Source organism: Rhinolophus ferrumequinum, chromosome 26 (assembly GCF_004115265.2).
Source record: "Rhinolophus ferrumequinum isolate MPI-CBG mRhiFer1 chromosome 26, mRhiFer1_v1.p, whole genome shotgun sequence".
In the NCBI taxonomy this organism is placed as follows: Eukaryota; Metazoa; Chordata; class Mammalia; order Chiroptera; family Rhinolophidae; genus Rhinolophus; species Rhinolophus ferrumequinum.
In genome coordinates, this window is record NC_046309.1 from 11484149 (window position 1) to 11500814 (window position 16666).

The 16666-nt window shown below is 37.5% G+C and overlaps 1 protein-coding gene across 2 annotated transcripts in view; it reads right to left on the reverse strand.

Annotated features, from left to right (window-relative positions):
- Positions 1 to 277: 277 nt before the first annotated feature.
- CHRM2 (cholinergic receptor muscarinic 2) overlaps positions 278 to 16666 on the reverse strand; it is a 121239-nt gene continuing 104850 nt past the window's right edge. For both annotated transcript variants that reach the window (XM_033099163.1, XM_033099164.1), the window contains one exon: positions 278 to 2325. In XM_033099163.1, coding sequence (XP_032955054.1) covers positions 878 to 2278 — 1401 coding nt within the window. In that variant the 5' untranslated portion in view covers positions 2279 to 2325 and the 3' untranslated portion in view covers positions 278 to 877. The remainder of the gene's footprint in view (positions 2326 to 16666) is intronic.

Consider the following 16666-nt stretch of genomic DNA (forward strand, 5'->3'; position numbering starts at 1 on the left):
TTAGGGAGGCTATTCTATTAAAATAAGAGGCTAGTTTAGAAGAACACCAGGTTGGTAAAAACATTTCACATAAAGAGTCATCAGTGAACCATGTCCTTACATGTTTTTATACCCTCGAAGGATGCAAAGAACACTGTGGGCAGGGAAGAAATGCCCATTTTTATGGCTGTCTCTGGTTGGATTTTAGTGAAAGTCCTGCAGAATTTGCCCTTACACACTGTAGAAGAGGGAAGTACAAAAACAAATGCTCATACGAGAAAAATAATGATGTGGGTTTTTTGTCTGTTTGCTTTTTTTGATGGTGGGTAAATGGAGAGGTTAAAAAAAAAAAAAGCATTGCAATCCTCCTAGTGAAACCATAACAAAAGAATAATATATGCTGAACACTCTGGAGACCATTTCTACATCTGTTTTGATTTTCTTTCTTCATTTCCCCATTGTATAATGTCTCTTTATGTTTAAGTCTCCGTGTTAGCTTGTAACTGTGGCCTTTCATCCTTACATAAACACATGGGAACCAAAAAAAAGGGGGTGGAGAAAGGAGCGAGGTTCTTCTTCTTGTGCAGAGACTGATAAAACGGTAGACTCAGAAGCCCTTCTTCAAGAGACGATGAGAAAACGTAGGTCATTCCTTCCATCCACAATTTCAGTGTGTCACTTTCATGGTCTCACTGCTCCTACATTGACAGGGTTTATAAGGTGCAAGCGTCTCAAGCTGGAGCTTAGGCGCAATGAAAGTGTCCCTGCTGGGCTCCTTAATTGCACATCCATAATAAGACTATAAAGTGCAATGGCAGAGATTTTTAAAACTAGCTCTTTCGCCCCTTTTCTTCTTCTTAAGCTCCTCTTGACCACCTTCCTTCTTCCCAAAGATGCTTTACCTTGTAGCGCCTATGTTCTTGTAATGACACAGGAGAAGGTGTTTAAAAGTCTTCTTGAAGGTGGCATTGCAAAGTGCATAGCAGGCAGGGTTAATAGTACTGTTGATGTAACAAAGCCAGTAACCAATTGTCCACACGGTGTTGGGGATGCAGGGTGCACAGAAGGTGTTGATAAGCACCATGACATTATATGGGGCCCACGTGATGATGAATGCCAACAGAATAGCCAAGATCGTCCTGGTCACTTTCTTTTCCCGGGAAGGTGGAGGCTTCTTCTTTGCAGGCTGCTTAGTCATCTTCACAATCTTGCGAGCTACAATGTTTTGTTTTTCATCTCCGTTCTGCCCTGAAGAACCAATCAGCTCCACCGTGGTGTTCGTCGGAGTACAGGAATCACCTTTTGGGGTCTTGGTGATAATTTTGATGTATGTTTGCTTAGAGTTCTCATCTTTGGAATAGTCCAGGGAAGTGGAAACTGTGTTTTCATCCTGGGTGATTTCATCATCTCTCAGATTTGAGGCAACAGCACTGACTGAGGTGGAATCATTGGAGCTCTCTTTCTCTTCCCCCTGGACACAGTTTTCGGTCACGGCATCTCGGGGGGCTTTGCCATTCTGAATTTTGTTGTGCTCCAGGCCATCGTCACTGCCAGGCATGTTGTTGTTGTTTGGTTTCACTATCCTGCCTTGTACGAGACTTGGAGAAACTGGGTCTTGGTTGGCCGCAGGCTCCTTCTTGTCCTTCTTTATCCTGCTCTTGCTGGCGCGGGATATGTGCCAGTATAACACAGTCATGATGATCACGGGCAGATAGAAGGCCGCAATGGCTGTACCAAAGGTGACAGCAGCGTTGGAAAAAAACTGAATGTAGCATTCCCCATCCTTTACGGTTCTCACCCCTACAATGAACTGCCAGAAGAGAATGGCCGGAGCCCAGAGGATGAAGGACAGGACCCAGGCAGCGGCAATCATCATACCTGCCATTTTGGTGGTCCGCTTGACAGGGTAGGTGAGTGGTTTCGTGACACAGAAGTACCTGTCAAAGCTGATGATGAGCAGGTTCATCACGGAGGCATTGCTGACCACATAGTCCAGTGCCAGCCACAGGTCGCACACCACAGGGCCCAAAGGCCAGTAGCCAATCACAGTGTAGAGGGTGTACAAGTTCATGGAGAAAACACCGATGATGAGGTCAGCGCAGGCCAAGCTGAACAGGAAGTAATTGTTGACGGTCTGCAGGTGGCGGTTGACTTTAATGGAGACCATGACCAGTATGTTCCCTATAATTGTCACCAAACTGAGGGATCCAGCCACAAGCACAATAAACACCACTTCAAATGTCTTATAAGGACTGGCCAGAGCCTGGTCATTGTCAGAGGAGTTTGTTGAGTTATTCATTGTGTGTCCTCTAATCAGTAGTCAACGAGCCAGATAAACATTTAAACCTGCAGGGAAATAGAAGAAAATTAACAAATACAAAGAGTGCTTTAAAAGAGATCAGATGTCATCCTTCTGAAGCACATTCCCCCCAAAAATCTTCTTTGCTTCTTTTATATGCTTATTGTGCCTATTTGCCTGATTAAAGAATTATGCAAAAGATTATTTCAGGCTGGCAAAGTAGTCACAGTCTGAAAATGTTTTCAACGTGGCCATATCTAGATAAGAATATCTGTCTGTCTCTCTGTGTCTCTTTCTCTTTCTCTATCTGCTATCGCCAGTCAATTAAACTGAGCATAATGTCTTTGAATTAAACTAAATAAACCAAAATCATACATAAAACTTTCCAGAGCATCAAAAAGTTTCTGATATGGAACAAAAAATTAACAAACCAACGGGAGGACAAAATTAGGGAAGAAGGCATAAAACTTGTAATATTGAGTTGTGACTTTTATAGCCAATAACATCTTTCCACCTGGTAGCTCTAAGTCTTTTGCATAATAATATTGATAATGATAATAAAGATAATACTTTATTAGCCAATACACTTCACCCAATGAGTATTATTTTTCTCTGACCTCTGTTTTACACTTGTCCGTAGCATATAATTAGCGTTTCCAATATTCCACTGAAAGATATTCTTTCAGTAGAAGTTATTTATTAACTGTATATTGACATGATTGTGTCAGCTTTCTGAATGTTTTATTTTTTCAAATCACTACCAAATCTATTATCTTCCTGTTTTTCCTGTTGGCAATCAGGCTAGGATTTATATTTGTTTAGCAGAAGAAGGAACTGAAGCCCAGAAAGATTAAGTGATTTATACACATATGAAATCAATGACACAGATAAGACTCTAAACCTTAGTTTGTTTAATCATTCTTTCATTCCCTTTGCCCTCACATACCTTACTGAGTAACTTCTCTGTATAGGTGTTGAGCTGTATCCTGGCTATTCAGTGATGATTAAGACAAAGTCCCTGCCTGTGAGAGGGTTATGCGCTGGTGGCAGTGATGAGTGGGTTAAGAAGCCATTATTTAACCCGAGTGTGCCTTCTGTTGCCCAACCCTGTTGTGTTTAAGTAAAGACATATCACCATTTTTCAGGTAATACCACCAAGTCTGATGACAATTGAATGATCTTTCATCAGGGAAAAAAAAGTATGCTGGAGTCATAGGAAAGAAAGGTAAGAGTCCATCATGAGCTTTGACACAGTTCTGGAGACACAGTGTCTGAAAGAAAAACTAGCCCAGGTTGACAAAATCGACGTGAGCTGTGTGTATCAAAGTATTGTTGAAAAAATTATTAGTATTACAAAATTCAGAAATCGCGATTCATTCAGATCCCAGCTACTTGTATCCTACCTACCTACTTGAATCCTAGACATAATTAAACCCTTGATAACATTTATAATCTCGCCCCCTGGCCTATTTCCAGAAGGATCTCAGACACTTCCCTAAATAGCTCACATTCAAGGAAATTACATGCAGTGTCCAAACTCAAGATTATGTTTGATGACTTCGTGCCATTTTACACTCTTGTCTCTTACCCTAAATCGTTCATTCTTACCCCACATCGTTCATTCTACATCGTCACATTTCTCACCTGTGCCTCCTAGTCAGCCTTCAAGCATCATCAACTCTATGAAACCCTTTTGAGAGCTCTTGACCTAGCTGGTTTTTCCCCCATCTCTGCTTCCATTGCATGCCTCATCTCATTTTATTCTCTTCTGTTGTTCTGAGTCACTTGTTAATTTGGCTTACAGTTATTTGAATGTCAAGTGTAAAGCCGAGTTTATCATACTCAGACTATAACATCCTCACCAGTTTCTACAAGGTCCTTCTCTTATTTTCACTTTATCAATACTTTCCTTCCTTTCAGTTTTAATGCTCACATCTCATGATCCCTTTTCACCTTTACAACTTGCTTGAGTTGCTTAGACTGTTTCTTTGGCTAGCTAGCTATGCAACTCTGGAAAAAGATCAGGTGTTTTTTTTTTTTTTTTTTTTCCTTACGATCTTAATTTACTAAACAATATTGTGGTCTAGCTTTTGTTTCTTTTTATTTTTGACTCAGTACTATGGTTTTCACGTTGCTCTAGCTGTTTCAAATGTATTGCTTCTAATTCTGTAGTGAGCAAATCATGACTTTTTTTTCTTATACATACATGTCTCTAGTGATGGACATGCTGCTTGCCTCACACTGCTTGAAACGGTGCTGAAATTACAATTTTCACATCGTGTCACAGACTTGAGTATGAATTTCCCTATAGTATGTGCCCAGGCGTGAGAGCACTGGATCAAGATGCGGGTATAAGCATTCTTTTGGCGACTGCCATAATTATTTTCCTGGGTGGCTGCAACAGAACTATTCTGATCAGGTCAGTCCAGTTTCTCAATAACCTTTAAACAATTGTGCAACTTGCTAACATTTGCCAATCCTAGAGCGGTAAAGGGTAGCTTTGGTTTTAATAGGTATTTCTTGGATTCCTAGAGAGATCAAGCACTTGTCTCATGTAGTTAGTAGCCTTGTCAGTCTCCAGTTTTGTAGATCCCCCATTCATACCTTTGACCCATAGGACACTGGTGCACCCATCTATGTATTTTCCTCCTTCACTACAAAAATAGGAAGAAAAACTGAATTTTGACTTAGTCATTGTTGCTCTACCATTCACTCACTGCCTGAAACATAACTGGTGCTCAAAAAATGTTTGTTCAATCAATACAGGATCAACAATTAATATTAATTCAACCCTTATTTACCTAATCAATGTAACTGTTTCAGTAGCACTTTTGTTTAACAACCCTTTGGGTCATTATTCAATATACAATTGTTTATGCATGTAACTTATTTGAACAAATTAATTTCACTAATTCAATCATTATTCCAATCATTGCCTTATTAGCTAACGTAACTGTTAGACCAGAATTGTCACTTGCTTATAAGCTTGCTTTTGTCTCTTCATGAGATAAATTCATGGACATTTTGGGAATTGAATTATGTGTATCTATTTCACAAAATGTTCATTTTAATAAGATTTGGAAAATACTAAAGTTATATTTTGTGAGTGTCCTCTTTGACACTTTAACTTACTCTTCACATTCATTTTTATACAATGTAGGCTTATATTTTAGTTTTAAAAAGCTTTTTGGTGATTTGCTCTGGAGAAAAATGTGTAAATATAACATTTATGTTAAAAAATAAACTAGTTTGATTCCTTCTTTTACAGATTAAGAAACTGTAAGAGTAAATGATTTGTCCATAATCCTCCAGTTCTTGCCATCACTTCTGCTAATGATAGTAATGATTGTTATTCTAAAACTTTATAATAACAGAGCTGCATGGTTCTCACTCTACCTCTTCTCATACTATTTATTTGTTAGTTTGTTTTTCCCTTCCTCCTCTTCCTTGCTCTCGTTCACCAAGACCATGCATTATATTTTCAACTAACAGAACACATCTAAAAGAAAACACAACCTTAGGACTCTTGAATATATGAATATCTTATCTCACTTAATATTAACAACTCTATAAAATATATAGAACAAGCCCTATCATCCCTTTTTCAGAAGAAGGAAGCTGAGACTATAAGAGATTAAGCAAATTGTCCTTGGTTCCAAGGCTAATGAGTAAGTATCTACGACTAAAACTAACACCCTTATGCTTCAGTAGGATCCTTTTTCTCTCTGTTCCCCATTTGAGAATTATATTTTATCCAATAATATGTGAAATTGTTAGGCATCTGTATAATGATGAACCCAGAGGCTATTAGCTAAGGCAGATTCTGTTGGAGGGATCTGGAAATTCTGACCCAGGCAGAACGTAGCAATGTTAACATACTTAGTTGCTATCATAGCCTCTAAATTTTCATAGGTATGATATTAGCTTGTTTCTACTAATGCTATGTGTAAAAACGGAAAACGTTTCACTTAGAAGCAAGCACAGTGTTTAAGAATGGCATTCCTTTCTCCCTATGTGATGCACAAGTTACATAAGGACTGTTCTTCTAGTAACTTTCCTTTTGTCAACTGCTTGCCACCTCTACTGTTTACATTTCTGTAAAAGTTTTTACTTCTGGTGTGGCATCACAGGAGCTTATTAAAACAAAAATTGTTACATCATTGATAAAATAACATCACCACAACAGACTAAACAATGAAGATGACTTTCAAAAGACTCATCATCTTAATATGGCAAGTGTGTAATCGTCCATTTGGTATTTTACAATGTTAGTTTATGACTAAGTCCTAAAAGCACTATGGGAATTTATGAGAAAAATAATTTTCTGCCCTTAGTTTCTTCACTACTTGAGTTCCTACACGTACCGGCAAGAAATGTATCATGGTTTAATATTATCCTGGCAAAGTTGTGGGTGCTAATCTCTGCTCTTATTAGCCATATGAGTCTGATCATGCACTTCTATGAACTTTCATTTTCTTTTGTTTTCAAGCGGGAATAATAACCTGTTTTTCTTCTAGTGTTACAGTAAGGATCAAAGTGAGAAAATGTCTCTGAAACATGATCGATAAATGTTAAGTAGTAAGTAAATGCTGTTAATATTCACCTTCGATATACCCATTTATATGTAAGAAAGGTATACATCACCTTTCTTAATAGGTAACAGAAATTTGTGTGTGTGTGTGAAATAGATTCAGAGTGACGACGTGTGGGATGCAGTGGTAGTGGTAACACTAAGTTATTATCAATGACATTACATTATTAATATTAAATGATCAATGATAATACTATTAATAATTATGTGTTGGTTATTCTTCACAGCAACTCCTGAGGTGATCGGTATTATTATGATTTTTTACAAATTTGAACTAATGATCAAAGAATTAAGTTATTTGAGATTCAAACACCAAGTGCCTGCTACAAATAGTTGTCTGTCTGTAGGGCAGTCTTACCCAACAACAACTGGGTGCCCCAAACACTTACCCCTCTGGCCTGCCATGACTAAGCCCTTTGCCCCAAGTTCAAGTTGGATCCTTGGTTCAGACAACGCAGGATGATGATGGCCAGGCTAAAACTGTGACTTTGGGTAACAGGTATTCACAATAAGATAAAGACTCAGTAAGTGAGGTTCTGCACATGGAAATATATGACATTTAATGTTTCAAACATTTTCCTACAAACAATCATCATAAAACTACATCAGCACGAGAACTGATACATAACCTTTCACTAAAGTATTCGTATCAATGACGCAGAAGTTCGAAATATTTATAGTCATTTTTTTGTGAAGTTACAGAGAATGTTAATGAAAACTATTTTTTAAAATATAAATTCTGATACGTATTTAGATACACAGTGGAAATTAAATAAAATAACTGGGATTTTTCTCCATTCTCTGCCCAAGTCATGCAGGATACCTGATATACAATGATCACTTCATAGGTGCATCCACAATGTAATAAGCTAATAATAAATGTATCAATACATGAATAGCCTAAGTGCTAGAATTGTTTTGCACATTATTGTATTTAATTCTAACAATAACCCTGAAAAGAGGTATCATCTTTTCAGTTTTACAGATGATCAAAGTGCCAGCAAGTTCTAGGCCCTGAGTCCTAGGGCCATGTTCTTTCCACTCAGCCAAACCGTGAAACAAAAGCTGATTTACTAAAAAAGTTTTCTAGAAGAATAAGAAAAGTCAGAAAAAAAGAAATCCATGACTGACAGTAACTGGCATCTAGAGAGAGAAGATATGTAACTGTACAACAAAAGGTCAGAACAAGAAATCAAGAGGAACTCCCATCAAGTTGACTTTATGATTGTTTATATTTATCAAACTTTCATTTTTAAAATACAGTCTTGGTGTATATACTTTTTATAGCTTTCTGATTTCTGCTGCTACTTGAACACGTTGCCAAAAATGGCAGGGTGTTCTTCATCTGTCTCTTCCAGACATTGGTCTCTAAGAAGCAGCCTAATCGTTGAGCAAACACTAGAGATAAAATTATAAGCTTCATCAGTGTTGCCTGATATTCTCTCAACTCACAGAGTAATAAGGCTCATGTTAGCTTTTTACACTGTATGTATAAGGGCTAAACACAGTCTGTCCTGAGATAATTAAAAGTTGACTTCAACAATATTATGCCTAGATATTTAGCTTTCAGTACAAAATACTACTGTTAGAGAAAACATAAAATCAGGATGATATGGTAAAATATCAGACTGTCATTAGAAATGAGACTATACCTACTGAGGAATTGGCAAGTACCAGTCTAGACTTACCCATCATCTCTTCTCTGTTTCAAGAATGAGATGTGGTGATTTTACACTGTGTTATCATCAATTAGACATCAAATGAAGCTTATTTATTTTAAATTTTATATAATCAAAGAGATGACCACAGAGGTTTGTAGTCTATACTCTGTTTTAGATCTTCCAAACAATTAATCCCACTAATTTATAAACAATGTTGGTATAGGTATTAAATAGGCTTTGAGATTGTTTCTACATCAATGGTCTGTCACTCCTGCCATGAATGATGCTGGAGAGAAAAGGAAAGAAAGCAAAGAGACCTGGAGAGAGACATTTTAAGGAAGTCTTGGAGAACCAAGTCCCCGTCTCTAAAGAAAGGTTTCAACACACACAGTTTTGATACTAATGCAGTAGAAAACACAGTTTGCTTATACCATGATGACGCTTAGGAATGTCTTTCAATTTTACTTACAAATAAGGGGAAGTTCTGGCCTGGGGCTCAGAAGACCATGCAGCTTTGACAGCTGACACTATGGATATTCCACACTGACACTTTGACAACATCAGGTAGAAATGGAGTCAATTTCCATTTTTTTTCTTTAATCAGGTTTTCCTTTGAGCCAAGCAACACGTTATGAGTCAGTGCATATATTAAGAGCTTTTTCCTGAGTTTCCGAATCTCACTGTAAGAGCAGCTGTGCTGGGGGTGGTGACCACGGGGAGCAATTGGGGGCCCTGCTAGGAAATCATGGCTTTCTCTACTATTTCTTCTTCATTCTAAAACATCTTTCTGAACTTCTGTCATGATCACATCTTTAGATGCCTTCAAGAGATGTTGAAGGATGGAAGTGAAGGGGGAATGAATGACAAAAAAAAAAAAAAAAAAAGAGCATATTCTTGTCCACAGGGAACGTATAATCCAGGGCAGACACATGTTGCTGATAGAATTCTCAGCTAACTAAAACAACTCTGGACCAATACAGTGACAAGTCCCAAGACTAAGACTCCATGGAGGAAGCTGGTCAGGTTGAGGTGATAAACAGAGGCTTTCTAAATATATCTGTCTCTTTTCGTCCTTCTCCTTAACATTTGCTTGTTTGTGACATATCTCTGTGTGTATGTGTGTGTGTGTGTGTATACAGAGGGTGCCAAAAAATGTATATACATTTTAAGAAAGGAAAACTGTATTAAAATTGTAATACTCAATATATACCAATAACAAAAGATGAATGCAAATCAGATTTGACTTCTGCAATTACAAGAGGTGCTCAAAGTGGTTACCATCAGCGTCGAGACACTTCCGATTACAGTGAACTATGGCTTGAGCCATGCTGACCAAAGTGTCCCCTTGCATATTTTTTGGGCACCTCTGGTGTGTGTGTGTGTGTGTGTGTGTGTATATATATATATATATATACACATATATATATACACATATATATACTACATAAATATATATATACACACACACACATATCTATTACATATATATATATTACATATGTGTGTGTGTATATATATGTATATATATATATTACATAAATATATACACACACATATCTATTACATATATATATTACATATATGTGTGTATGTGTGTGTATTCCCCCCCCCTTTGTTCTCAAGATTCTGTGTTACGGTTTATTGTGAGGAAAGTGCCACATAGTGATGCTGGCTGCCTACCCAGTACATTAAGCCTAAACAACCTGTAGTTTCAGAAACACAGAATGAGACTTAGCCATTGACTCACACTGAGTTTTTTAACTATATCTGAAAATACGTGTCAAAAGTATTCTGGAAGCAATGGGTAGTTTATTTTTCATTGAGGAAACCGCAGCATAGTACTGCAAACTTGACCAGATATGCATTATGTAAAATAGTTGAAAAAAGAAAACCACACTTAAAACCCCGCATTTATCAAGCTGTACCCTAAAGGTCTGTGCACTTTATGTAAGTTTCACTTTTTTCATAAAAAAGAAAAAAATGTAAAAGCAAATGGTAAATAAAGAGTGAAAATAGCTGCAACAGCAATTTGGTCCCAGGTTAGTAGAAACACAAAAGAATTCATGCATTTTTCCAATGCAAAAACCTTAAAGGCTTTCCAAGCACTTATTACCATGTAAATATGTTTGCAGTTTTGGCTGCCTGTCAAACATAATACTATTCTTAGTGACATCCGACAAACTTCCACTCCATGTTTGCCAAGCTCCCTTCTTCAAAACACATCCTGAACACCACTTACTCTAGAAACATTTCATGACTAAGAGGGGAAAAGGCCTAAAAATGATTTAACTAGTGACCTTTCCTTGTCTCTATGTCCGTAGTACCATTTAGTTATTTTTCCACACGGTACACCTCCTGCTCAAAAGGAAAAGAGGTCTGGACAATGATAAATAAAACACAGTCTGGAATAAACCATTCTTTTGACTTTTAAAAATGAAATTGGATTCGAGTAAGCACTGCACAACCCTTCCTTTTCTGCACCAGGAATTTGACAGAACTCCAGTATCAATGATGAACATGATCTAGTACATGGTGCTGACTAAATGGGGCACTTGGACGAAATAGAGCAAAAGTGAGCAAGTCCTCTGTCTAAAGTTTGTTACATCCTCACCAAGTAGAGGAGTGAAAGGAAAATGGAAGCAATCCTTGGAGAGCTGATGAAAGTTGTATATGATTAGGCAGCTGTATTTGAATCGATGTCTGTGTCTTACTGTCTTGAGAAGTTGGAAATTTGTATAGTCGGCTTTTTTTATTTTTTGTTTTACTTTTTCCTAAAGTTGGCAGGCTGCTGATTTAATAACTCTAAATTAGTTAATTCATTGCTTTGAATTAAACATGTGAATCAAATTTGCAGAGGGATTGAGTCTTGTTATGACTCTGATAGAACATTCTAGAATAAAAGCTGTTGTTCTAGAGAAGCTGAGCGAGTCCAAACAATGCATCCCTTTAAGGATCCATTTCAATAGTGCACGTGCCTTCCATTGTAAACTTAGAGCACAAGGCGACAAGGAATTTTGGATAGTAGATCAAGGACAGTTTTGAAGAGAGGAATGAAAATAAGTTTGGGCTCAGAGAAAAGCTAAAGAGAGTAAGTTAATATTTTTCCTTAAGTGTAGACTGGAATACTCAATAATAAATGGGATCCAAAGGGTTGTGATAAGATAAGGAGGTGCACACAGGAGTAAAATTCCTTCTTCTGAGTATAAAGAATATACAAATTTAGATAACACATTTATAACAGATTAAGTAGAGAAAAGGACACTGAGTTGTACTTAGGAGTCTATATTTAATTTAAGCACGTCTCTACTTAAGTTAAATGGTTTATGAAGAGAAAAGTTAAACAATGTATGTGTTAGTCTTTTCCTAACAATACACATACGAAAAGTAAAGGTAAGTGGATTATGTAAACATAATATTCTGGGTTATCACTTCTTACAACAAACGCACCCGTAAGCATAAGCTTAACACACGCCATCATCCTTCTGGTAACAATTCCTAGAATGTGAGGTATAGAGTCCCAAGAAAAGAATTCACCTCTGTAAGGCTAAACTAAGGGTCCTTTGACTTTTCAATGACAGAAATGACACAGACCTCATATACTTATTATTCACACCAGATTCAATGAGGCTATAAAAATAAAATAGTAATGAAGTGTAGAGAGTAATGGGCAGCGACTATTTTTATTGTTTCCAATCGAAAGACAAAATGATTGTTTCCTCAGCGTCTGATTGCAGCCTATTTCTAGAACTGAGCAAAATGACCACAGTGTTATCCTACTAAAACTTGAAAAAAACGAGAGCACGGAGAAGATTAAAGTCTTTACTAAATGATCTAATGGCAATTGAGATGAGGGAACATAAAAAGATGCATCAACTCAGCAAAGATTTTAGTATCTGAAGCACTAATTTAGAGTTGGTTGGAGAGAATGAAGAACTTTATGTGGTAAATCAGGACAATCAGCTCTCTTACTTGCTTGAAATAAAACCATTTTCTTCCTGATAACCACCGGGGAATCACATCATTTAATATATGTGCTATATGACATCACACGCCGCTGCAGCCGTGTCTTCCCCCACCCCCCTTTCCTCTCTCAACACCATTAGTTCAAACTTATTTAAATATTTCAATACTCCTACTCCTTGTCACCTTCAGACATTTTGAAAAATCAGATCTCATTCAGACTGAGCTAAAATTACAACCCCTAATCTTTTCCTTGCCCCAGGAGGGAGGTTCCATGGTGAAATGAGCCCAGTGTAAAAGCTAGACAAAAATGACACTTCCCTTCAATTATACCATGTCAGCTAGTAAATATCCCCAGCTCCACCATGTCATCTAGTAAAAAGCAGCTAAACTTTGAGCAGTTCACATTGTAAAGGTGTTTAATTACAATGTCTGTTCCTAAATAATGCATGAGAAGGGAAGACCTTCAAATAGACTCTGAATGGATTGGGACTTGTGCACAAATCTGCTAAGCAGGATTTTTCACTTTTTTTCCTTCAAGCACACCTGTACCATCAGCAAAGCAGTTTTACTTCGTGTTATCTGCTGGGACAGGAGTATATCTAGCTGGATCTCAAAGAGAACTCATTAGGGTAGGATTCTATAAGTACATAATTATCTCTGAAACAAGAAAAATGAAAATAGGAAGCTAAGCGTATTTGCCATGAGCTCCTTCACCAAACCCTATGTGCAAGTATGTGCCAAGCGTGTTAGCTGAGGAAGAAGTGATGATAACACGCAAAAGAAGAAAAGAAAGAAACAATGACTCTGCTCTTAAAAGGTTAAGAATCTAAGGAAAATTTCTCATGAAGTATCACTTCCTCTTGAGGTAGAGAGAAGCAAAAGCCCACCAGGCTTGGCTAACCTCCCAAGAGACGGACGAGAAGGGCTGGACTTCTTGTTCCGTAAGGGTGGTCCAGCTCATCTTTCTGTCACTTTTATACATAGATAACTACGATGGATCTCTGGATGCAGTAGACAAAGCTTTGTAGTTAAACCTGAGACTGAAGTCCATCTTTGCTAGTTTTTAGTTGTGTGAATTTAAATCTGTTGACCCACTTTCTATATCTAAAAAAATGTGGGAAATAAAATTTACCGTTCAGAACTGTTTTTTTTTTTTTAAATATACACAATACACAAGGCTCCTAGCAGGTGTTCATTAAGTAGTCACTATTACTAACTTCATTATCATTTAACAAATGGTTCTAACCAACAAGCAGAGCATTAAGAAGAAGAAGAAGAAGAAAGGAAGGGAGGGAGGGAAGGAGAGGGAGGGAGAGAAACAAAAGGGAATGAAGGATGCATTCTATTTCTCCCAAGAAACTAAGAAAGCAATTTGAAGCAATTTTTATTTTGTATTCTACGCCATTTTTGTTATTTGTTTCCATTCATCTTAAGAATCTGGGAAGTCTCCTAATCATCGATGGTGTCCTGATTCTTACAGCTGAGATGGTAAGAATCTTCAGTCTAAATTTCAAAACACTTCAATCTAAAAATCAGTCACTAATTCTCTTCCTAACCAAAAGGTCAGAAGGTTACAGACAAGTAAACTTCCATTTAAAGTTCCTGCTGTATACATCTAAAGAAAGATTATTTAGTGCTTCTATACTTATATTTTAGCTGAAGGAAAATTAGTTTATGTTGGAGGAGAACATGAATTTTTTGAGGGGCTATGAAAAATTACTGCCCTATATAAATTTGGAACAAATAATGAAACTAAGAGATTTACTGTTAACAACAAATATGAAAATAGCAAAATTCTATTCTGTGTTCACTTGTGAGTGTTTAGAGCAATGTGGTCACATGTTCTAAGAATACGAGTGTATAAAATTAATCTGTGACTCCCATTTACTATATCACTCTAAGTGCTGTTTTCAAAGAAACAACTATTTTTCAAATTTCATCTTAGCAGTTCTGCTCATCAAAAACAAATACCTTATAAGAACAAAATAGGGTATTCATTACGCCAAACTCTAGTTTTCTTGAGTGAGTTATTTTAAGCCTTTTCTTGCTTACCCATGCTTATATCTCTTGATTTCGCCAATCTTTTTCCCCAAATCCTTATTTTCTACACGTGTATTCACTCTCTCCCTCATCTGTCCTATTTTGAGTGACCTGTAGGAGATGTCTGACATGGGTTCTCTGAGGAACCACCACAAGAGGCCAATTTGCCAGTCTCTAAGGTCATGTTACTCTTCTGCCATGACTGGCTAGAAGGAAGAAACTTAACTATGTATGATATGGTGACGACAAAACATTTATCTGGAAATACTACTCCACCGAAAGGAGGCATAGCGTCATCATCTTAGAATCCAGGGATCATGACCTGGCTGAGCTGACCTCCAACAACAAGACGAGGGATTCAGCCCTACTGTATTGATAGTCATTGGAGATCAGACAGCCCAAAACCCGCTGAGGAGACTCTCTACAGTGTGTGATGGCTCAATTCTTGTCCGAAGCCTGGATATGCGGTCTAGGTATCTCTCAGGCAGTCTTCATTCACTATGGTTCACGCCTGGCTATCAGGATGGGAACACTGAGCCAAAGAGTTCCAAGAACACACTCATTTGTGGGCCACCTCTTCATCTTTCATGATAAAGTGTCCCCAGCTCTGTGTCTGCATTTAGCAATGTATCTTGTGAGCAGCCTAACTCTGGCTCTTCCCTTGTTGGTTGCTTTTAAAACTGAAGGTGACAGCTTGACTCCATGTTTTTTTGTGCTTTTTTTTTTTTCCCTTTTCAGTACTGTTATTAAAATAACAAATGACGTTGTGTACAAAACAGTAAGTTACAATAATACAGCCCTGTGTAAGAGGAAAGGAGAAATTAGCTAGACTACAGAAATACCAAAAACTGGCATGGTGGGGGCAAGGAGTGTAAAGTAGGATGGGGTGGTTTTTCATTATGTTTGGCACAGTGCCCAGTACATCCTCAAATTCCCCAACTGTGTTTTAAAATAAAGATTGGAAACCACTTGAATAAAGTTTAGTTTCTGTTTAAATATAATTCCAAGTTTTATAACCAAGTTTTTAACACCCAACCTATAGCTAGCTTTTATGATTCTTAGTACGAATTGCATATCTCTTGTCAAAAACAAAATTATGAATTACTTTCAACAAAATGAAATAGAAGGGAAATTTTCCAATATAAAAGCCAGAGAATAAGAAATCATGAAAGGCAGTCTTGTATATGCTCAGGATTGGGGTGGGTAATAGGGCAACGAGGTGGACAGACAGCCCCTATTTTGTTACTTGACAGTAAGACAAAGTAGGGGGGAAAAAAGATAATTTGAGGGAAAAGTAGTTAGGGAAAGCCCTTGAAAATATTTGGTTGAGTTATTTTTTCTTTTTTTTCTACTTTGTTTTACTGTCATAAGGCTGATGTAAGCTGAAGGAAGAAGACCCTCGTGAGTGATCTAAATACTTAAGAGCAATACGTAATCCTTGGTGAGGCAAGAATGGAATCAACAGGAACTGGGTGAGAATGGCCCCAGAACTAATCTTGCGTACAGAATGGAGGGGTGTGAGAAGATTCGGTTGGTTTTGGAGTATCTGTTGAGTATGAAGAAGGCAGTATGGCAGAGGACCTAAGGAGTAATGGAGATTGAGAGCTTCAGGGCAATGAAGACGACTTAACGTCAAAAACTAGACTAAACTGTCAGTATCATCAACCAAGCTGCCATCTAGAGTCATCTCATAGACCAGTATCTTTCACTGGATTTCAATTTCAAATCAACCATCCTCGTTGCCTGCATCATTGTTTCTGTCTGGATTCCCCCCTGGCTGGACTCGATTTTCCCACCATGAGTAGCTTTGAATATCTTCCCTTCAATCACCCCAAACTCCAGTCTGGGTCCATAAGCCTGCTCCAAATTTTCAGTAAGTTTCTAAATTCTCCAAGAATAAGTTTTCTCATTGCTTATGTAGTGACAACCCGGGTCCAGCAGGTCCATTTCAAATATTAAATGAGCTAATTCTCACAAAGGGACTTAATCTAAGCCATGCTCCCCAGCCTTTATTCATAAACTTAAGTAAAAGCGAAAAGTTTTCTCTGGCTAGGGACGGAGGAGAGGTAGAAGAATTACTTTCACAGTTTGTAAAATTGTCAACGACACCAGAGATCTGTTTGAACTACAGTT